Source organism: Vigna angularis, chromosome 11 (assembly GCF_016808095.1).
Source record: "Vigna angularis cultivar LongXiaoDou No.4 chromosome 11, ASM1680809v1, whole genome shotgun sequence".
NCBI classification, from domain to species: domain Eukaryota; kingdom Viridiplantae; phylum Streptophyta; class Magnoliopsida; order Fabales; family Fabaceae; genus Vigna; species Vigna angularis.
The window spans coordinates 1,648,335-1,671,682 of NC_068980.1; the positions used below are offsets into that span (position 1 = coordinate 1,648,335).

Genomic DNA, 23,348 nt, shown 5'->3' on the forward strand with positions numbered 1-23,348 from the left:
TAAAGGAATAATCAAGATAAAAAAAAAGATTAATATTTCTTGAAAATTTTGAAATTCAAGTGAAAAAAAAAAAGAAGAATAACATTCTAATATTCATAAAAAAATCTAACGCTATTACCATGAAATTTGTAGTAAATAAAAAGATTAAATTAATAAAATAAGACATATATTAATGCTGTCAAAATGGGTTAAAACCCTCGAATCAACCCGTTCCACCATGAGTTCGGGTCGGGTTGGGTTTGAAAACATGAAATTTTTTTATATGGACCAATTTTCAATCTGGCTCACCAATCCACCTAGTTTAATTTAATTATTAATTATTTAGTTTCAATATTATTAGTTAACATTTTCTTTATTGTATTGTAATTGGAAATAAAGAAAAAGTTGTTTCAAGACATCAAAATATTATAAATTTATCCATTTAAGACTCTAATTTTATAAATAAATAAATGACACAAAAATTATCAATATTATAAACTTGTTTATTCACTTTTTTGGGTTTGCTTTTGGATTACATTTGAGTTGTATATTAATTTTTTTTATTTAGAATTGTCTTTCGAGTTTAACATCATTTTAAAGTGATAAATTTGAATTACAAAAAAATTATATATTTTTTAATTTTAAAAAAAACTTGTAATTAAGTGAGTCAGTGAGCTAATTTGTTTAACCCATTAATCCGTGGTGAGCCGAGCTGGGAGTTCAAATTGTTTCAACTTGCTAATAAATGAGCCGGATTACATTGACTCACTAAGTGGTCAATCCGTATTGAGCAGGGTCGAGTTGGACTGGATGACCTCTTTTGATAATACTCATCAAAGATTTAACACTATTACCATGAGATCTGTAGTAAATAAAAAGTTTAAATTAATAAAAGAAGACACCTATTGAAGAATGTGAAAATAATCTCATGAAAAAAAGAAAAAAAAACAATAATAACAAACAAAAGAAAAGAAAAGAAAAGAGAGGAAATCAATATAAAAACAAAGAAAAAAGTTGAGAATATTTGCTTAATATATTTTTTTATTAAAATTAATTTTAAAAAATCTTTCAGCTTTTATAAATATCTTTTAAATTAAAATAAATAAATAAATTTATTTATTATATTTAAGAAATTAAGATGGATATATTATAAGTATTTGACATTCTACTGCATTTCTTTTACATAAAGAGTAAATAAATGAAATAAGATGATAATTTCTTTTATATAACATTTTTTTATATTTCTTGTATTTTCAAAATCCCAGCAAATTCAAACACTATTTAAAATTGGTTATAAAATATGTTGTGAACATATATTTCTAAAAACGGTACGCCAGAAAAATATTAATATCAAACACAGATATTTAATTTTTTTTCAACATAAATAATCTCTTTATAAATGATGAATAATTATGAAAATGTCTCTAAATAATATTTTATATTTTTCAATGATATATAAAAATAATTTTAAAATAGTTTTCAACAATTTTACCATCGTTTTTTTTAATAATTTTATATAATTTTCTTAGGCCAAATAGACATCAATAGACGCTCAAAACTAGTTATCAATCACACCAAGAACCATTACCCGAGACGAAAAGAAAAATCAGAAAAACTTATTTTACATTAAAACATATTATTCTTTTAATAAAGTGAAACGTGCATACTAAAATAAGAGGAAAAGGTGTAATCTTAGTTTATGAATTGAATAATAATCAAAATTAGTTTATTCTTGAGAAAATATATAACCAGGTTAAGAAAAAAAAAAGTTGTGCGAATGCCGAATGACTATCATATTGAATACGTCTTCCGCGTTTCTTTTTTAAAACGGCCGCACAAAAATGGAGTGTGCTTGCGTTTTAGTTACCATTCATTGCACACGTGTGGGGCATTCACGTGTGGGGCATTCACGTGTGGGGCATCCACGACTTTAGTCTACAAGTAAAGACAAGAACAATCAAGCATGCATCTCAATTTTTCTTTCTCTTTCTTATATTTTATATCACAATGTCTAAGTCAACTTTATATATACATAAGTATAATTTATTTAAGGATTTGACACTAGTTTTAATAAAAAAAGAAATTATATTTTTTTCTTACATATTAATTAATTTTTATTCAATATAAAACTTACCTTAACATTTAAATTATTTTCAAAAAAAACTTCTAAGACGAAGCTTCAATTGTTTCCAACATAAATTTCTAAGAAGAAGCTCCGGCGGAACTAACATGTTTTTACTCCATGTATTAGCAACATAAATTTATTTTCTTAAAAACAGGGATGTTTTATTTTGTTAATCGTAAAAAAAAAAAACGATGATAATCTAAACCATTTCTAGAAGGAAAAAGTTAGTTTGACACGGATTAAAAAAAAGTCATATGACACTACTTTTAATAATATAATAATATATATTATGATTTTTAATTAAAAGAATGATATAATTATAATCAAAATATTATTATTTAAAAATGTCTGGACGTAATTTTTCGTTTTGCAGGTATCACTGTTGTTACTAGAATCTACTGTACCGAATAAACAATTGACTTTCAGCACGTACAGAAGCTTCTTGGAAAATATTTGTAAACAACCTCTACTTTGAGGTGGTTCTGACACAAGATTTTTCCTTGAGAATGTTGAACCGTGAGTTCCGACAATCTAAAACACACGCTTAAATCCTCATAAGTCAATGTTCACCTTTTCTACCATAATTTTCCAAGCTTTTTCTTCATGTTCTTGTATAAGAACCTTTATCTAAATAAGCTGTTTTCAAGCTCAAGAATATGGATCCAAAGTTCTATCTTGCAGTTAGGACCAACGACATAACCACATTTTCAAGCCTGGTTAAAGAGAATGAAGATATTCTCCAGCAGAGAACAGCTGATTCCTTGAGCACTCCATTACACCTTGCTTCCAGGTACGGCTGCACCGAAATAGTATCTGATATTGTGAGATTATGTCCTGACATGGTTTCTGCTGAGGACAAAAACCTGGAGACACCAGTTCACGAGGCTTGCAGACAAGATAACGTTGTCATCTTAAAGTTGCTGTTGGATGCCAATTCCTCAGCTGTTTGTAAGCTTAATCTGGATGGGAAAAACGCTTGTTTACTAGCTTGCAGCCATGGCCATCTTGACATGGTGAAACTCCTGCTCAATCTATCTGAGATGGTGGGGCCAGTGGCAGCAGGGTTTGATCAATCTTGTATTCATATTGCTGCATCAAGAGGGCACACAGGTAGACATAAAAATACCTTTTCTCCATTGATTTTGAGTGATTTTTTAAATTTTTATCAATTTTGTTGAAAACTTGAACCCCGGACCCACGTAAGTATTGACACCAACTTTATGATATAACTAATCTAAGGATTTTAAATTTTCTGGGCAGATGTTGTTAGAGAATTGTTGAATAAATGGTCAAAACTTACTCAAGTGAGAGATGATAATGGAAACTCACCATTGCATCATGCTTGTGAGAGGGGACACAGAGAGATTGCATGGATCCTACTAAAACGTGATCCAAATCTTGGTTTACTAACCAACGACAATGGCTATACACCGTTGCACCTGGCAGTGATGAACGGGAAAGTCTCCATCCTTAAAGATTTTGCTTCAAGCACTCCTGCCTCACTAAACCTGATCACTGGAGAGGAAGAGACAGTGTTCCATTTAGCTGTGAGATACGGATGGCACGATGCATTGGAATTCTTGGTACATGCCTCCAATGGTATCAATCTATTGCACTGTCAAGATCGTTATGGCAACACTGTCTTACACCTTGCAGTCATAGGCAAACGCTACAAGGTTAGCAAGTAACATTTTACAGATCTATTCATGATATTTATATCAACTATGTCATGTATTATGTGTTGGGAGTCCAAGTGCGACAGTTGGATAGAAATAAAAAAAAGTAGAGCACTAAAAAGACACGTTAACCCATTAATTTAATGTTTTGAATAGAGAGTGGTATCAATCTTTTATATAGTTGAGTTTATATGAGGTGAACCTTCTTCTCGATAAACCTAACACTAATATCAGAGCCAATAGTTTATCTTGTTGACCGGCTCTAAAATACTATATAAAGATAAAAGACTCATTGTTTTAAGGTTTTGAGTAGAAAAAATAGTGTGAGATGGTGTTTGTATCTACACAGTGAATTTCACCCAACAGAATGCCTTTACTTTACTTCTGTCCCTTTTTTTAATATCATTTAATTGTTGACTCTGCGATGAAAACTTGCTTGGACTTTAATCCATATAGTTCCAATTATTAGATAACACTGTATACTTTGCTGACATCTCAAAATCCATCAACCTCATTTTTCACTAGTTGTACTAATAGTTTCTTTTATGATAATTGCAGATGGCAGAGTTCTTGATCAACAAGACAAAGATGGATATTAATGCTCGGAACTCCGAAGGGGTCACAGCACTTGACATCCTAGTTCAGTCTAAGGACAGAGCAGAAAATAGGCAATTGGAAGCCACTTTTATCAGAGCTGGTGGTAGAAGAAGCATCCAATCCGTGTCTCCAGTAGCATCTAATTCTGTGTCTCCAGTAGCATCTAGTCTTTCTATGTCATGGAGGTTTACACGTAATCCAGTGGAATTGCCGAATCAAAATGAATTGATTGAGACAATTGAGAATGGAAACTATAAACCATATTACTTCTCCCCAACAAATTCAGGGAAACAGAAGAAGTGTCAGACCAAAAAAAAAGTGGAAAATCCAAGTCACTTTTGCTATAGTCAGAGCGACAGGAAGAAGCACTATGAGATGCACAGAGAGGCAGTACTAAATGCGAGGAATACCATTATAATAGTTGCTGTTTTGATTGCTACTGTAACTTTTGCTGCTGGTATTAGCCCCCCTGGTGGTGTGCACCAAGAAGGAAAAGTGAAAGGTGAGTCAACGGTGGGAGAAACAACAGCCTTCAAGGTGTTTGTAATAAGCAACAACATAGCTCTATTCACGTCTCTAAGTATAGTAATTGTGCTTGTTAGTATCATTCCATTTAGAAGAAAGGCACACAGAAGACTGTTGACAATCACTCACAAGGTAATGTGGGTGGCTGTGGCATTTATGGCTACTGGCTATGTTGCAGCCATATGGGTGATCTTGCCACACAATCCAGAGATGAAATGGCTATCTGTTGTGCTACTTGCTCTTGGTGGTGGCTCTCTGGGCACAGTCTTCATTGGTCTCAATGTGATGCTGGTTGAGCACTGGCTCAGAAAATCAAAGTGGAAAAAGACTAGGAAGGAAGAAGGAGTGGATGTAGCTGCAGACAACGAAAAGGAAAGTCAAAATTCAGATATTGAGAGCTCTTATTCAAAGGGTTACCATTCATACTGATTAATCTGGCTCCCAAAATCAGAATGTTGTGTGAAAAAATTTGTATTCTACCCTTTGTACAATAATTCTATTGATTTATATCGATGAATATTCTTCTAAAACTACGTTACAAACTAAAATAACAAAAGAAAAAGTCTAAAACTGAAATGAGGGTAAGAGTATTGGAAATTTTTTATGAAAAATGACAATCACACACATAAATTTTTATTTATTTATTTGATATTATTCTTTTTTACTTTTTAATTTTTTTAAAAAAATACAAAATTTACTTTTTATAACTAATTTATCTTTATATTATGTGTATCGTAAAAGTATGTTATTCTATTATTATTGTTTGAGTACAAATAAATTTAGACAAAAAAAATAGTATTTGAATTTAAGGTGTTATTCTTTGAATACAGATAAATTTAGACAAAGGAAATAGCGTCTGAATTTAAGGTGTGAAGTGGAGAGTTTTCAACCACTTAAATGAAAATTCAAACATCTGAATTAAACATGATATGATTGTTAAATACTTTTATTATAAAAATAAGAAACTAACAAAACACCTACCTCAATGCTTTGATTTATTCAGATTATCGTTAAAATATCTGTATGGATGTTAAACCTTTTAATACAAATGAGTTATATTTTTCACCTGATCTTGTCTCATGCAAATTTTCTCATTCTATCGTAAGAAAGTGATTCAACAAAAGCAATTCGCTTAGATTTCATTTTTTTCTTAAATAAACTTAGCCTTTTCTTACTATACAATGGCCATGGTTTTCTTTCTGTAAATTGAAGATCTATGTTTTTATATTATCTAATAAATAAATCAATTAAAGTAAAATTTTCTTTTCATTCATTTCAAAATGTCTTCAATCCAATATAGCCATTAAAATTGAATTAGTGGTCAACACTTTGAATAATTTACACGAAGTTGAACCCCAGTGTTCTAGTAATAAAAATCTGTTTTTTTGTTAAAGTTACACAGCATTGCTGAATAATAGATAGAATTCTTTATAAATCTTACTATTCAAACTATATGATGTCATCTTGCACCTGTAAATTTATAAATACATCACAAAATTAATTTTTTTATTAATTCATGGATGAAACTAACATATATATATATATATATATATATATATATATATATTTATAAAGTGAAACAAATTATCCAAGGCCTGAAAATTTGTCATCAAAACCATATACTGAATGATTTTCTTTTCACAGATTCCAAATCATGAATTACGCACTTATCGATGAATTGTAGAGTGGAAAATCAAGATATCAGATAATAAAATAAAAAATTGATACAAGTGTTTGTCTCTGGTTTTTACTTCTTTTCTGGTAATCAAACTCATTTATTAAGAAAAAAATCAGACTCTTGCAGACACATGTCCATAAATACTAAAACCAACAATGATCTTAAAGTAACTAAAAAAAAAGAAAAGAAAAGAGTTGTAACTATAATAACTAACCTAAACATTCTAGAAACAAACAAAAACACAAGAACTACTAGGTCATTGTAACCTTAACAACACATTCAAGGTGCTAACAGCACCACAATAACAAACGTGATCACCAAAACAGACACAGAAGTTGCAGTAATCATCACTGAGGCAGATGTTGAATCCTCAAAGCTTTGATCAGGTGGAGAAGCCATTGGTGGAAAGCCTTGTGGTGGAAGAGAAATGGGTGGCGGAGATGTAAAATGATGTTCATGAATCACATCCACCACTAATCTTTGCCCATTCTTGCAGTGTTCACCGGTTCCACTGATGAAGTAGAAGTCCCCAGGCCTGTCAAGAATAAAAGTGCTCTTACCATTGTCAAAAGCTATGATGGGGTTACTTGCATCACAATTCATGTAATCCAATTTCTCCACCCTGAGAACTGAGTCATTCTGGTACTCAAAAACTGCATAAAGAATACCATTAATATATATTTGTTTCCATCTATAGGAATGGAGTTTGTAAAAAACTGACCAAATAAAAATCACGCTATGCATATAGTAATAATGAAAGTGAACTGATTCAAGAAGCTTACCAAGAGCATCACCGACTTGAAACCTGTTCCTTTGAGCCCATTGGCTATAAAATTCAGTATTGTTGGGGTCAGGTTCGTGCCAACCAAGGCTGCCACCAACTTGGAAATGAATGGAAGCTTGAACAGAAGTGTTCGTGGCAGCCATGAAAATGATGAGACAAGAACATAGGACGATCGAAAGGGATGCCATGGTTGTTTTTTGCTGTTTTTCTGCCAACGATGTATAGAAGCAATGGATGGTGGTAAACGAATAGAAATGGAAGAGAGGAGTATATATAGAGAAGATGAAATATTGAGTGAGAAAAGGTTTAGTTAGTGGGCAGTTTTAGTGATAACGTGTGGCAGTGTTCATGCAGCTGAATTTGTGGAGAACGAAAGTATGTAACTGATCACTAAATCTCTTAATTAGAGTAACCGCCGTTTTGTAATATATAATTTCAATAGTAAAATATATGATTGAAACTAAAATATTATAATTCAAAAATATAATTGAAATAAATAAAAATGATTTGTGTGAGAAAATAGTAGAATTCCTTTATTAATTGTTCCTCTTGCACTGTTACATTACACCTATCTAAGCATGTTTATATGAACATTTGAGATTTTTTTCAAGTGTATTGAACGCTTAATTACATGTTTTTTCACAGAAAAATGAGCAGGTAAAAACGTCAATTTATTTAATTTAAAAATGAGAGATTTAGTGATCATGTTACCTATTTTCTCGACCTCATCCTAAATTTAACGGCACGAACAAGATGATCGTGTAACCGCCATTAAGTACTACCCACACTTTATTGATAAGTGCTTAGATTATTTAATTTGAAATATAATTTTAAGACTTGAATGTGTAAGAAATTGATATTTCTTTTAATAAATTAAATTCAAATATAAAATATGATAATGAGAATTATTTACTAACGAACGGTTACACATTACACACTCATGCAACTAACGAGGTGGAGAAAGTAGGTAACGTGATCTTTAAATCTCTCATTTTGCAAATGGGCTTTCATGTTATTTTAATATGTTGTATATTAAATACATTTGCAAAGTTAAAAAAGTGTAATATTTTGCTTAAACCGATAAAAGCAAGCAGTGTTTTTTATTGGGGCAAGTAGCATGAGTGATCATACACAAAGATACTTTTACATAACGTGACTTTTTTTTAAGATTTTATATCATATACTCTAAAGTTACTACTTTTTATTATCACTTTCTTTTTATTATATCATATTTCTTATTAAATTATAAATATACTAACTTTTCTTTTCCACCAAAGAAATACTTTCTTTCTATTAAAAAAAAATTGCTTAAATTGGAAATACACTATCACAATTGAGAACCATTTTTTTTCTATTTTCATATAATCAAGACCATAGAAATCATTCTCTTTATTTTATTTCAATTATGTTTTTAAATTATAACATTTTAGTTACAATTATATATTCTACTATTGAAGTTATATATAACAAAAACAATCACGGCTAAAACATATGTAACAGTAAAAACAAAGAGAAAACTATTTTCAATAACTAACCTAACACAGAAAACTCAATAAAAAGAACCACCAATATAACAAAATTAAGTAAACCAAAAAAGAAAATAGAATTACGTTCTGGCAAAGGCTAACTCTCTAAAGATCCAACAAAATTATGTCCATACTCTGTAAGGACTTGTGGTAAAGAATGTAATATAATACAAAAAGAAGGTATAGTAAATGTTCATACAGTAGAAATATTCCCCAAAATCTGCAATTTCTTATGCGTGGCTACTCAAACTTGCTTCCTTTCCACTATCCATCAATTTTTGGAATTCTCTACACTTGGCAATTCGTATGTCAAGTATGCTGGGAGGCATTGGTTCAAGGGAGCCGTGCAAATCTACTAGACGGAAGAACTCTTGTTTGGTTAAGCTTTTCTTCTCAACCAGTTCATTCACTATAGCATCCATCAGCCTTCTATTTTTCTCAAGGATCTGAAATACAAAATAAAGTTTTCACAGTCAAGACTAATGCAAAATGAGGTTGAGACTATTACTAAATAAACAGAAGCATATCGTTCTATAATAATCCTTCTCCCCCTTCCATTACAACATACCTCTTTTGCTCGTTCATAACAAGAGTCCAGAATTCGCATTGCTTCCGAATCAATATCCTGACAATGAAACATATTGAAATTGTAAGTTGGCCAAATACTATCATTGCCAAAGAAGCAAATAAGAAACATCGTGGAAAATAAAACTCAAGACATAATCCATACATTAATTCGGTCAGACACCCAGAAGTTGGACATTCCATGATACTTCTCGGAAAGCCCACCAAGAACAAACGTCCTTGCTGCAGACCTAGCATTGTCTGCAGTTTCAGCCCATATCGTACTCAACTGAAAGATTGAAAATTAAGTTAAATATTTCTTGCAGCTCTAAAACGTACCTATAATATGATATCAGCAAATAAAAAGGACCAACAAAATAAACATTTGACACATAACATGTGTACTGATATAAAACCTGTAGTTTACAAAGGTAAAAATATAAAGCAATAAATCATAACGAATAGCATCAATGAAGAACTCGGAAAAAAGTAATTTCTCGATTTTCTCCGACCCATATAGAAATCTGAAGTCCATGTACTTTAATTAATTTTCCTCTGATCCCTCTCAGATTTTATGGATACGTGTTTGTCATCCCACTCAGACAAATCCGAAGTCCCTAGAAAAAACATATTCGTATGCCATTCATTAAGGCTAGTTGGTTAACCAACACCTTAAAACATGAACGATGTTGGAAACAATTTTTTTATTGCATTATTTGTTTGTCCTGCTAGTGTGTTTACCTTTAGCTTTATAAATGCAAAAATAGAGTAAGGAAGTCTGTGGAAAGCATGTAAAACTATTCTATTACCTGACCGCTCCCAAACCAAAGTTCATCAGCTGCACGTGGAGCTAGTTGAACAGTAATATGATCAAGGAGGGATTGCCGACTGCACGATAGTAGCAGTTAAAAATTAAGAGGAAAATAATATGGGAAGCACTAAACACAGATTGTAAATGCAATTTGATCGAGCAGTAATAATTTAAAATGCATAATGCAGGCAGCCTTCGAAAACATCATGGATCTTTTTCTACTAGTTATAAACAGAAGCATTTCAGTTGGAAAGCATTCTCCAATAGCTAAATATATGGAGGACAGGTTTAATCAAATAACCCATACGTGAGCATTCCATTATTAAATTTGACTGAATCCATCTTCACCCGAACATAGCCCAATTCCCTACCAGCTCTAGGAGCAATTGTGACCTACACCAATGCAAACAAAAATCTAAAATGTCACATTTCTTGTCAGCAACATTCAGATAACAGATATTCATACAACAGAGTAACGAAAACTTTTGTTACGAAAATAAACCCAACAAAAAGTAAATTTCAAAAAGATATAGAACAAAATACCAAACTCTGAAGGTCAACTTCCCGAATTGCTAAACTATAATGTCTACTCTGGAGCATTGTGGAAGCATACAGATAACCAGAAACAAAGGACAAGCTTCTACTTTGCAAGCTATTGTCCTAAGATGCAGCCATTTTCCATTCAATATAACAGTTAGCTTATGTTTTGGCTAAATGTTCCTTTTACCATTGCATTTGTACTGTTGTATTCTCAACTTCAAATATTATCCATAAGTACAAAATTATGACTCAAACACAAACAGCATGACACACTTTAATAATATTCATAGTAAAAGGAATGGAAAAAAAATATTTTTAAGATGTAGGACAAACAGAATCTTGCCTGGATCCTTTTTCGATCAACTTAGTTTCTTTCAAAAAAGCTCAGTTTTTTTTTCTAATAAAATTGGCCTTTTACTAATATTTGGCATGTATACCAGCAGGAAAGATTGCATGCAAATGACTTTGCATATGAAAATACTTGATATAATGATATAACTATTCAAGAAAGTAAAATAGTTTTAAGGCGTTGACAAAATAATTTAATTCTAACAGAATTCATCGTTTCAAACATGACAAAATATGGCCAACCAAAAAATAAAAATGGATAGTGTTAAGCCCTTACAAACTCTATATTTTTAAGATCAGGAAAGTTCACAGCCACGACAGCCATTGCAGCTTCGTTTATAGCTACTTGTTTCCATGTCTCGGTGCTTCTTTCCTTTCTATCTAGCATTCCTCTTTCCTCCATTTGTGCAGCTTGCAATAAGTCATCAGTAGTAATCTGCAATAGTGAAAGAAAGAAACGAAGCACTGTGAACTACAACGATACAGCAACTAGTAAATCCTTTTCTTATTACTTCCTCTTTCGAGCCTCTATCCCCTTTATGTACATGTATGAAATGTGTCCCCTTTTACCTTATGACAATAAATAAAAATTAATTCTTCTAATTATGATTAAAATAAAAAATATTATTAAATTTATAAAAAAATTATTCTCAAAAAATAATTATAAAAAAATAGTTACAAAATGTAAAGTGTAAAATGATTAATAAGGTAGTTTATATCGATAAGGGTAAAATGGCTAGTGAAACGTGTATACCAAAAAGTTACAAAAAACAATCCCTTTTATTAATAGTTATAGATGTATGAAAGTTTTATTGTGCCATATTAAGAAACTTATTATTGTAGAGACTGGAGACACATTTAAGAGTTACAAAGTAAATGAATGTACTATTCAATGAAGCTTGCCCTTACAGACAGAGAAACACTTTCATTTGCATGCTTGATTTTGAAAAGTGTTAAGGATATTGAGCGCGAGATGCCATACACAATTTCATCATCGACTTTACCAATTTCCTATAAGGAAATTTCTGAACAGTAACTATCTGGCAATATTGTATATTGAAGCCATTACCTCAGTTCTCGAGTCACGCATCATATTGATGGCAGCAACCTCAATTATGTTGGCTAACTCTGCACCAACCATTCCATCAGTCATACTAGCAACAGCCATGTAATCCACATCTTCAGCCATTGGCTTTTTACGAGCATGGACCTATTACACCAGGGTGGAAAATTTAATAGGCAAACTACTTAATGGACCATTAATCACAAATCAACAACTATTAATGCAATAAAATAAATAACCAAATCCTGAATGCTACATGCAAGTGAAATATATAGAGGAACTGCTACCTGTAGAATTTCTATGCGTCCAATTAAACCAGGCTTGGGGATATATATTTTCCTATCAAACCTGCCCGGCCTCACAAGTGCAGGATCCAGAATGTCTGGTCGGTTTGTCGATGCAATGGTGATCACCTCTCCCCTTCCTTCAAACCCATCTAAGCACACCAGGAGCTGGAGCATTCAGTCAATAAGAAACATCAACCAATATAAACACAATTTTACTTAAGAAATGCAGTTGAGAAGTTTAGCATTGCCAGCTTAACCTGATTAAGAGTAGCATCACGTTCCTGTCCACCGGAACCTTTAATCAAGCCACGCTCCCTTCCAACGGCATCCAGCTCATCAATGAAGACAACAGATGGGGCCTGAAAAATAATATACAGAAATGGAGTCTGATGACCGAAGCTGGGAAAAAAAAGGTAGATTTCAAGAGAAGACAAAAAAATGCTGTATAATAAAAAAGAAAGGTCTCCAGTCAGCTCGAAACAAATATAATGAGTAACAAGGGGAAATGTCAAGTTTACATGCTAATGGACAAATAAATCTATTGATGGAAGCCAGTTGCAAAATCCAACTTATAATTTGACTTTAAAAAAGTAAGAAAATTTGATAGAACACAGCGGAAAAGATAAAAAAAAAATATCACTTACATTTTCTCTGGCTTCCTGGTAAAGTGCACGGACACGAGAAGCCCCAACACCAACATATATTTCCACGAACTGTGAAGCAGAAATAGAGAAGAAATTAACCCCTGCCTCACCAGCCACTGCCTTGGCCAGCAATGTCTTTCCCACTCCAGGGGGTCCACAGAGAAGTATGCCACCTGATGAAGTGACCAATTAAAATTTCAACTTTCAACAACTCAAGTGTAAAGCGCAGTGAAATCAAATATTTCTTCCTTTACTTGTTTTTACATTGGATAAATGATATAAATACTACTTGAAAATAACCGATAATCAAATATGTATCCAAGCGCAAGATTTTGGAAAAATGCCAGAGCTAGTCCCTGAAAAATGTCCTATAAAATTCCATGAATTTTTTGTTTTCCCGAGTGCTAAGTTTGTTCGTTCAAATTACCCTGTTAAAAGTTTATCACAGTTGAGCAAAAAGAGACCTGGTATTTTCACTCCCCTCCTTCGGTACATCTCTCCATGAGTAAAGAACTTGACAATCTCCTCAAGTTCAAGCCGAATTTTACCCAAACCTGCAACATCACTAAATTTGACATCCACGCCTCTCTCTAGATACTGAGGAAGCCTTCTGTTCTGTGCTCGCCTCACACGCGCTCCTGATCTCATAAACTGCTTTGCCACTTTCAAATAATTATTCTCCTCCCCTTTCCCCTGCTCAATCTCCTCATCATCACCCTCAATCCCCTCCATCTCCCTCTCCAACTCCCTCATCTTCTTCCTCTCCTCGGCCTCAGCCTGCTCGATCTTGAGCCTGTCCTCATAGTCTTTCTTATGCTTCCTATAACTAAGCACCACAGTCCGGTAAAAAATGTAGAAGAACAGCACCCCAAGTGCATTAGCCACATTGCTGTTGTTAGCCAAATCGGACCAAAAATAGGCCATTCTCTCGTTCCGATCACTCGCCTGGCGCATCGATTCCCGGTACCTCCTCTTTTTCATCTCCCTCCTCCTTCTCCTCTCCTCCTCCTTCTTCTGAGCCTTAATATTCCTCTCCGCGGTCTCCCTCTCTTGCCTCAACCTCCTCAGCTCCTCTTCCTTCTCCCTCTTCAAGTCCATCCTCATTTTTCTATACTCCGCAGCCTTCTTCGACTCCTTTTTGGGCTTTGTTTCGATATCTTCAGGACTGCCAAAAAGGAATTTCTGCAAAAAAGGGGGCAAGTAAATGTTTGACAACAGAGGAGAAGGCCACTCCGGCCTCTTAATGGGCGGTGTGTATGCGTTCACACACACTGAATCAATCTTCAACGCATCCCATGAGTCCCAAAACTCCCTGTGACTCTCAACCGAAGGCAATACTGTCCTCAACACTCTCGAATCATCCAAAACAACCAGAACCGCTTCGCTGCGCTGCCTCAATTTCGCAGAAATAGGTTTGATTATGTGCTTCAACTTGCCATCCTTCTTGAGCTCGACGATTTCGCTGTAGGGAAGGCGATCGGAGACCACGGGAAGCCCTCGAGACCATGTTTTAAGCTCCTCCGGCGAGAGAGCTTCGGATTTTTTGGCGGACTGCTTTTTGGAAGAGCGTTTCTTGCCCTTGGTAACGGCGGCAGCGGCGGCGGCGTGTTGGGGGAGGGAGGCAGAGATGACGGTAAGGGTTACGGAGAGTTTGAGGAAGTCGAAGCGGTTGTGGTTTGGGGTTTTGTGGTTGTCGTCTTTGTTGTCGTCATTGTCGGATTTTGGGGTCGGAATTCGCGAGAAGACGGAAGGGTAATAAGGGGATTTTGGAGGGCTTCTGAATTTGGGGTCTAGGAGAAATGAGGATGAAGAATAACGAAGGAAGCAATGTGAAGCCATGGAACAATGTTGAGTGTTACATTCTCAGATAATGGCTGCTCTCCATGAACCTGCTTCCTTTCAGGATAAGTAGCTCCTTTTCCTGTAACTAATAATAACATGCATATACATTTCTTTCAAAATAAAAAGTAATAATTTATCCTCTACTATATTATAAAGCATTTTCAACATGGCTAGGAAAAAAAATCCTCTGAATTTGAATATGAAAGAAAGTCAATTAAATGCATCGTCGTTATACTGGTTTGCTTATGTGTTAGCTAATGTGACATGATAATTTCTTTTTTATTTATAACATGTATATAAAGTTTATCTTGTTTTTTTATCCATTTATTTTATTTTTAAATTAATTTGTTTATACTATTTTTTATTTTTTATTTTATCATTTTATAATTTCTAATCAAATTAGTCATTTACTAAAATTCTTAAAGAATAACTTATATTTAAAGTATAAGTTTTTTATATTATTTTTCCATTAATAATTTTATTTTTTACGATTTAGAATTATTTGATCTTAAATTTAGAAACATACAAAAAGTAGAGTTGAAAAAATCATAAAATAAATAAAAGACATGCCCACAACCAATTGCAAAACATCTTTACCTAATGCTTGCGTCTACGAAATAATCATTTAACTGAAGCTTTACACCTTTCTAAAAAGGTAGAGACATGGGAAACAACCTCCAATGTTATTGAACATAACAACTACACTTCCAAATTATGTTGACAGAAGTGTTCTATTCAGCCATTAATAAATTAATAGTCAATTAAAGACTTCCAAACTTGAATCACCACATATTTTATATAAGGGCAGAAAAGTTCTTTTACCAGATCAGATTAACATCAATAGCATAGGTTCCTGGACAAAAAAACAACCAAAGTCTTTTATCCCATTGCGTCAGATCGAACCATGAATCAAACATTATGCTATAACAAAAAATCTCAAGTGCATGGACAATCATCAGACTTACATCGACATTTAGTTATATATTGTGTTCTCGTTTCTCAAAACACAGGAGCACTGATCTGTGTAGTGTAGTTATTGATAAAATTGATACACTCAAATGCCACAAATTCTAACAATTGAGATCCATAGAGTATATATTCCAACTCAATCCAATGAACAAGACATGCCGAACTTCTTCAAGGTGTACGAAGAAAGTAAAATCATTGCTTACAACAAAACAGAACGATACTTAATTTGATTCAGCTGAACAGCTAATTTAGACTCCAAACATCAAGTCCATGATTTTGGACACCAAAGATTTTGTTGGGGAAGCAATGGTTCCTCCGGTCTGCCGTGCAGTGGAGTTGCCATTCTGCGCATAGTAAGATCGAGCAGGCGCTTTCAATGTGCTCACTTCTGAATTTCTAACAGAGGGTAGAGGTAAGGGCATAAATCCTTGATTATTAAGCCTTTCATTTAAAGCTTGGCGTTGCATGGGATCCAACAGTTTCACACCAACAATTAGTACTCCATTAATTTGCATTCCATTCTTGTTAAGAGCTTTATGTGCATCGGATCGATTCTGTATCAGCAATAAATCAAGTTGGTTGACAAACAATAGAAAATCACTTTGAAAGAGAGTATAGCAAGGTTCAAAAATGGAATCACTTCTTAATATATCAAAAAAATGACAACAACAAGCACAGGGATAGTCTTGGAATAAAATATAACTATTGATTTATAACGAAAAAAATAATTACATTCACGCAAGGAAAAGATTGCCAACCTGATACAAAATGTGCATCCAGTTAGCATCTCTAGGACCAGGAACATGTTTCAAAATTTCACCACATTTTTCAAACTCTCTTAAAACCATGTTAGTATCACCTGGTGAAAACCTGCAGAAAAAGAGCATTGTTAAAAAAACGCATATTGCTATATATAAATACAAAATTAAACTCTGCAAGGTTCATTTTACTTTAAAAATGTCCTTTGATTTCTTTTTCAGAGATTTGTGTGACAGACAGTGAAGCCAAGGTATTATTTTCACCATCGAAATACATGAGAAGGGAAAATCATAGAACTGGATAAAAAGGTATGTATAAAAAAAGCATCAAGGTCAAGTATTGCAAGAAATGAGTATGAATGTGTTTTAGGTCTGAGAGTGAATACAAGCAAGTGAAATATATATGATGTGTATCCCATCACCCCACAAATTTCAAGTAAATAAAACACTAGATATATTATAGAAAACGGTCAATGCCTCACCAACAAGGTCACTGTCAAATTCTTGTGAGTTATTCCACACCTCTCTCCACATTACACCACAGTTCATGTACTTCTATATGTAATCACCACAACTACTCTTAACTCTTTTTCTATTTTATCCCTTTAATATTCCCCAATGGCCCTCTTTGTCTACCCTCCCTCTCTCCCCCTTTTTCTCTTTCAAATAATCTTGAACAAAATTCACTACTTCCTCTGTCCTCCTCCACCACATTGGTATTCCCATAGCGAATTTTCCTTTCAGCTAACTACCACACTGTCCACGTGGTTGTCTAGTGCCTCAAGGCCATTTACTCCTATATTACTGTCACATGCACACAAGGTAATCCAATTGCAGCCTTCCTAGAATTACCAATAGTTCTCCACCAGATATCCAAAAATGAAATTTTATAGAAGAAGGAATTCAATCCTCACTGAGAATTTGAGGTAAATTACGCCAGCAACATTTTCTACTAACTCCCTTGGCAATCACAGGATTTTTCATCTTATACTAACAATTTTAAAACAACGAGAATAAAAAACCTCTACTAAAATTCCTTGTAGGAAGTTAGAATAACAGTAATGAAATATTACAAACTTTCATAGTACACCACAGTTTTTCCCCTACTAATATTGCACAATCTTGCAAGATTAGTCATTCTTAATCAGAAATAGTTGTAAGTTTTTTCTCACCAAATGCATTGCAAAGCAGTCTTGGCAATTGGAATAAGATCTTTCTGTGCTTAAGGAGCAGGGTTATACTCCAGCGTTTGGAGCAAGTTTTCTTGATCTTTTAGGAGTACAGAAGTAAAAATCTATGCGGATATTGTTCACACAATTTTAAGTAAGATAGAAGTAAATTGGGTAGAATTCAAAGGACAATCATAGATTTGTAGTGGAATGCATGTATTCCCCAAAAATAGACAAACATAAATGCTAAAGCAAAGTTAAGACATACCCATATACAGTTACCCATTCTTCCTCATTGAGATTCCCAGCTGGCAACGAATTCCTCTGAACCTCAGGCCTTGCCACTTCCAGCGGTGGAGGAAGAGTTATCAAAGCACCAGGCTGAACCACACCCTCAACTGGTGAACTTTTTCCCTTCTCATCTTGTTCCCCACCACTCTTTGCAGTTGCAGGTGACCACCAACTCATACCCGGTGAGGTCTGCTGGTTTTGTTGTACCCCTCTCAAAGCATAAGATGTGCTAGCCTCAGATTTGTTTTTCCCAGGAGTTGAAAATTCCCTATTGGAAGTTTGGATAGGAGTTCTCGTGTCTGACTTAATCTCAGGTGATACTTGATAATCTAGTATGCCTGATTCAGGAGAAAAGTCTGATCTGTCCTCCAAGGTGAAAACAGGTGGAGGAGGAAGGTCAGAACTGCCAAAGTTCTCACGCCACAGTGCAGATACTGCAGCTGCCTGACCGGGACTTGAAACTTTTCCTCTACGGGTGGAAACAGGTGAAGCTAAATCCTGGAAAAATAAAGACTGCCTCCCGGACCTTGGAGTTCTTTGCACCGTAGCACTCATGTTATATTTTTAACAATGGAATCAGTACCTGCAAACAAGCAGACAGAACAGATGCATTGAAATCAAATTGGCTTAAAGAACTGAGGTAAGACTATGTCTCGGTTCCTCAGTATGAGGAATGAGAAATGGCACATGTCAGAACCTAAGAAATTTATCTACTAATTCAAATTTTCTTTTCATTTACCCTGGAAACTTGAACCAAGGAAAAAGAGAGCAAAATAATAGGATTTGACTCCTCTAAACCGAGGAAAAAAATTTGTAAATAATCTCAATCATTGATAAGAAAAATAGTTATCAAACATCAATGATTCGTGTACATATGCACTGCAAATAATATTAGCTATTAATTTTCTCATGAACTCACTTTTTAGAAGCTGGATCCAATAAAATAACTAAGCAGTAAGCAGATTTTACTAATTCATAAGAAAAAAAACAAGTTTAAAATCACGAAGAAAGACTTAAACAAACAGACAATCCCCAAATTAAGATCTCCATTTCAGACACTCAATCAATGTACTCTACAACCAGTAAGAAATTAGAAAATAACAGAAATTTACAACAAAATATGTTAAAAGTGTCTGGGCCAAAAAAAGTGGAGGACGACTTATCAATATAACAATAACGCATGAAACTACACCAAAAACAAACAATTAGTTTATCCCCTTCGCATAAAACAATGGGTTCTGAAGTCCCCCTTGACATTGGGGGCTGAAATTCAATGGATATAGAGTGAGCAGAAGAGAGAGAAAGAGAGAATACCTGGTGTATGGAAATGAATTTGAATGCAATCAAATCTTGAGTTGATTGAGACTCAACTTTTGAAGATTTGGTATTTTCCCTCCCAAACAAAGGGCGGAAGCTCTGCAATGAGAGACCACTTCGCGAAGGAGCAATTCTATGTATTTTGAAATAATGCTGTAAGTGGTTTTAAATTGTTCATTCAAAACCCTAATTCTCCTTTCTTGTCTTGAAGGTATTAACATATTTCTATATAAAAAATGTTATGCCTAAAATATTGATTATTTATATATTTAATTTCGTTAATATTTTTATTCTATTTCTATTTTTTAAAATACATTCACTTAATATCAGTATTTTAATTAATGATAAAAGTTATACACAAAACTCGTAAGTTAAAATAAATATAAACGCTAAATTAAAATTTAAAATATAAAATATTTTTAAATTTTCAAAATAACAATTTTCAATTAAATAATAATAATGAGTAGACCAACAAAAGTTTAAAAAAGATAATGAAATTATGGTAAAGGTATGCATGTAAGCATAATTTCAATTTAAAACAGTTATGCACCCCAGTAAAAATAAATTTAAAAAATTATAAAATCAAAAAACACATTTACAGGAACTATTTTTGAAAAACATTAAATAAATAACAATTATGTTCTTGGACATGATTTCTAGAAAAACAAAAACATGTTTTGAATGTGCAAAAAAGAATTTAATTAACTCAAAATAAGATTTGAAAACAAGATTTCTTCTTTTTTTCTTAACTTTAATTTTAAATACAGTTTATTTAAATGGATAATTCTTTTTAATTTTTCCATTTATGTAACAATATAATAGAATTGCATTAGTAAAAAAAATGTTAATTTGAGTTGTAATTTTATTACTCTCTTTTTTCAAATATAATTTGTCCTGTCTTCTTGTATAAATGTAACTCAAATTTATGTTTTATATAACATTATATAAATAATAGCAACACTCATTAGCAACATGTTTATGGATTTGGATTTCTATTATTAGGACCTGTCTTTGTGGATGAACTTTTTTGGATTTTTTATTATTTTCATATTTTCTTAGGCTATTTCATAAATATAAAAATCTTCATTCTGTTTTTAAAATTTAATTTTTAAATTGAATGATCTATTTTTTTTTAATTTATATTATGTAGTTCAAAAATTAATTTTTATTTTTAAATTATACCAATTATGAGTTTTTTATATTTGTGTAAAAAAATGCAATTATATAATTTTAATTTATTTTTAAAAAATACTTTCAGATTTAAAGAATATATATCAAATTATACAATCCAATTTTTTTTCAAAATATCTCAAATTATATAAATTTAAAAATAAGTAATTTGCAAAATATTCAATTTAACTTTCTTAAACAAATACATTTATCTCTCCATTTTTTATTTTTATAGATTAATATATAAATAAAAACATTTTTTAGTTTTAGCATATTTTATATTTTTATTACTCTTGAAAATTTGTATATATTTATTTTTACACTTATTTTAAAAATGTGTACGTTGACAAAAGTAAAGATGGTGAAAAATCAAGATAGTTTGATGATGGAAAAAATAAGTCAAAGAATTCAAATATGCAAAAAAAATTAGAAGAATTGTATCTTAGTGTTAAGCGTTTTCAATAAATCTTATATATTTATGTATACGACTTAGTTTAAAGATATACACAATATTTACATAATATCACTTAAGAATATTTTTAAAAAAAATTTATAATAATTAATTAACTAAAGTGGTAATTAACTATCCAAATTGATTTCAGATTTTTATAAAAAAAATTCTATATTAATTGATTATCATTTTTAGTAATTAATTATCTCATTGAGAAAAATTTTTTTGAAATGTTTTGTTAAAAATCAATTATCAACAACAATTGTAACCAAATTCTTCGATTATTTTGATCTATTTTTCAAAAATAAGAGTCTATATATTTTATGTATAGAACTTTAAAAATATACAAAATAGCTTGCATAATATACTTAAAAACATTTTTAAAAAAGTTCTATAATAATGGATTAACTAAAGTTGTAATAGACAATTCAAATTAATTTCAAATTAATTTCAAATTTGTAGAAAAATTTTTAGAATAATTTTTAGAATAGTTGTTGTACATTTGATTGTCACATCGAGACAAGTTTTTGAAATGTTTTATAGACAATCAATTATCAACGACAACTATAACTAAATTCTTCCGTTTTTTAATCTAATTTTAAAAAATAAGAATCTATATATTTTATTTAAACCTAGTTTCAAAAATAATTTTTCTTTTGATTTAGGTAAAAAAAATCCTATATTGATAAAATGAATGTAAAATGTTTGAAATTCAAATTAAACAATCAAAGATTACTGTAATAATAAAATTATAAAACCTAGCAACTATATTAATGGCGACTCTGTTTTTGGAATGTTAAAAAAACACGAATAATAACTATGGCACTTGAACAAAGAAGAAGACCAAAGAAGAAAAAAAGAACTTCGCCTTCAAGTCTAAAGTTACAAAGAACAAAAGCCCTGGATAAAGACTCAAATGACACAATTTTATAATATGTAAAAAGTTAATTTTAACAACTTTACAAAAAATTTATATATTAAATATACATTTAATTTAAACATATTATTTTGATGCAAAAGATTATTAGCAAAAATCAATTATTAATTAGAATTATTATATATATGTGTTTCAACCATAATCATTCTAGTTTTGAGTTATTCTTCTCCCCGTCAAATCCATTTCAATCCTTCAATAAAAACAAAATCCAAAATATCACAAACACGTTTCTCTTAAGATTTTTTTTTTCAAAGTTTAATCAATTGAGCGAAAGACATTCCACCTGTTTAAGAACTAGCAGATAAAAGAAGTTTAAATTGATTGATGTTAGGACAGAATTAGGAGTTAAAACTTGAAGGACTAATTATATAAAGTAAATTTTATTAAATCAACATATAGATCTTAATATCCAAAACTGTATTTTCTAAAATATTGTTGAATACATAATAAAAACATACTTTATTGTAAAAACATAATTGTATTTTCTAAACCCTATAACAGAAACATATTTTAAAAAAGACAAAAAAATATCTTTTGTAAAAGATTTTCTATTAGATTCCTAGCTTAAAATACACTTACCTGCCAACTAAGCATGGATCTTCCACTCAACCACACTCAGTCTTAAAGGAGTGTCTCTTCCCCAGTAACTTATAGTTTCAAAGGAGTGTCAATTTATTCACTCAATTTTTTCTTCTATTTTTTTAATTTTTTCATTTTACTTTCTTTATTGTTTTTGACAGACAATTCTCAAGTAACCAAGCAGTGAGTGTCACCATAGAAATCTAACAAAAAATCTTTTTTATCTTATTTATGTACATCTCAAATATTATCTTCCTTAACTGTCAATGTGTCAAGCTCACTGTGTAGTGTGTGAAGTTTCCCAACAAGTAATCATAAATAGATATTCACATTATGATTAGAAGATGTCACTGAACAAGCATAGAACTCAGAGTTAAGATGATACATTTCTATTTAAACATAAGATACAACGTATGTAGTCTATGCAAATGTAAAAATGATGTAAGATGGCTTGCACAAGAGTGTGTTTCTACTAATTGAAAATAAAAGAAATAAGGAATCCAAGAGAATTATTTTTATTTATGAAAAAATGCATCTAGCGAGAGTACATTTTTCCAATTTTATCCATATGTAAGGAAAAGAAAATAAAAGTGGGGGCAAACTTAAAAAGAATTACAGGTGAGCTAAAAGGTAATGATAATCCATATTTAGCAAGAGTATTTGCTACTGAGTTGGTTTCTCTGAACACATGATTCCAAGTAATGTAATCAACCTTTGC

At 31.9% G+C, this 23,348-nt stretch overlaps 4 protein-coding genes across 4 annotated transcripts; 1 reads left to right on the plus strand and 3 right to left on the minus strand.

Annotated features, from left to right (window-relative positions):
* The first annotated feature begins 2,760 nt into the window (after window positions 1-2,760).
* Window positions 2,761-5,361, plus strand: LOC108332969 (ankyrin repeat-containing protein At5g02620). Its single transcript, XM_017568267.2, has 3 exons — window positions 2,761-3,214; window positions 3,365-3,780; window positions 4,339-5,361. The coding sequence occupies exons 1-3, from the start codon at window positions 2,761-2,763 to the stop codon at window positions 5,329-5,331; spliced, it is 1,863 nt and encodes a 620-aa protein (XP_017423756.1). The 3' UTR covers window positions 5,332-5,361.
* A 1,498-nt stretch (window positions 5,362-6,859) lies between these two features.
* Window positions 6,860-7,568, minus strand: LOC108332968 (mavicyanin). The gene is made up of 2 exons (XM_017568266.2): window positions 7,363-7,568; window positions 6,860-7,233 (listed from the first exon to the last, which is right to left on the minus strand). Exons 1-2 carry the CDS (start codon window positions 7,550-7,552, stop codon window positions 6,860-6,862), a joined length of 564 nt encoding a protein of 187 aa, XP_017423755.1. The 5' UTR covers window positions 7,553-7,568.
* A 1,380-nt stretch (window positions 7,569-8,948) lies between these two features.
* On the minus strand, window positions 8,949-15,092 carry LOC108334179 (probable inactive ATP-dependent zinc metalloprotease FTSHI 2, chloroplastic). Its single transcript, XM_052870742.1, has 11 exons — window positions 13,612-15,092; window positions 13,148-13,320; window positions 12,761-12,862; window positions 12,504-12,668; window positions 12,223-12,363; window positions 11,431-11,589; window positions 10,573-10,658; window positions 10,264-10,342; window positions 9,621-9,743; window positions 9,459-9,515; window positions 8,949-9,336 (listed from the first exon to the last, which is right to left on the minus strand). Exons 1-11 carry the CDS (start codon window positions 14,984-14,986, stop codon window positions 9,121-9,123), a joined length of 2,676 nt encoding a protein of 891 aa, XP_052726702.1. The 5' UTR covers window positions 14,987-15,092; the 3' UTR covers window positions 8,949-9,120.
* An 848-nt stretch (window positions 15,093-15,940) lies between these two features.
* LOC108332330 (nuclear pore complex protein NUP35) lies at window positions 15,941-19,676 on the minus strand. The gene is made up of 4 exons (XM_017567541.2): window positions 19,491-19,676; window positions 18,154-18,759; window positions 16,717-16,828; window positions 15,941-16,512 (listed from the first exon to the last, which is right to left on the minus strand). Exons 2-4 carry the CDS (start codon window positions 18,729-18,731, stop codon window positions 16,207-16,209), a joined length of 996 nt encoding a protein of 331 aa, XP_017423030.1. The 5' UTR covers window positions 18,732-18,759; window positions 19,491-19,676; the 3' UTR covers window positions 15,941-16,206.
* Window positions 19,677-23,348: the final 3,672 nt, after the last annotated feature.

What these genes read in the sequence shown, in the direction of transcription:
- LOC108332969 (XM_017568267.2), top strand. Translation starts at nt 2,761, where the DNA reads ATGGATCCAAAGTTCTATCTTGCAGTTAGGACCAACGACATAACCACA. An exon ending in TGCATCAAGAGGGCACACAG is followed by an intron (nt 3,215 to 3,364) that starts GTAGACATAAAA and finishes TTTTCTGGGCAG; the next exon opens with ATGTTGTTAGAGAATTGTTG. An exon ending in TCATAGGCAAACGCTACAAG is followed by an intron (nt 3,781 to 4,338) that starts GTTAGCAAGTAA and finishes TGATAATTGCAG; the next exon opens with ATGGCAGAGTTCTTGATCAA.
- LOC108334179 (XM_052870742.1), bottom strand. Translation starts at nt 14,986, where the DNA reads ATGGCTTCACATTGCTTCCTTCGTTATTCTTCATCCTCATTTCTCCTA. An exon ending in TGCGTGACTCGAGAACTGAG is followed by an intron (nt 11,590 to 12,222) that starts GTAATGGCTTCA and finishes TCACTATTGCAG; the next exon opens with ATTACTACTGATGACTTATT. An exon ending in TTTAATAATGGAATGCTCAC is followed by an intron (nt 10,343 to 10,572) that starts GTATGGGTTATT and finishes ACTATCGTGCAG; the next exon opens with TCGGCAATCCCTCCTTGATC.
- LOC108332330 (XM_017567541.2), bottom strand. Translation starts at nt 18,731, where the DNA reads ATGAGTGCTACGGTGCAAAGAACTCCAAGGTCCGGGAGGCAGTCTTTA. An exon ending in GAATGGGTAACTGTATATGG is followed by an intron (nt 16,829 to 18,153) that starts GTATGTCTTAAC and finishes CTTTTTCTGCAG; the next exon opens with GTTTTCACCAGGTGATACTA. An exon ending in GGATGCACATTTTGTATCAG is followed by an intron (nt 16,513 to 16,716) that starts GTTGGCAATCTT and finishes TTGCTGATACAG; the next exon opens with AATCGATCCGATGCACATAA.
- LOC108332968 (XM_017568266.2), bottom strand. Translation starts at nt 7,552, where the DNA reads ATGGCATCCCTTTCGATCGTCCTATGTTCTTGTCTCATCATTTTCATG. An exon ending in TCAAGTCGGTGATGCTCTTG is followed by an intron (nt 7,234 to 7,362) that starts GTAAGCTTCTTG and finishes TTCTTTATGCAG; the next exon opens with TTTTTGAGTACCAGAATGAC.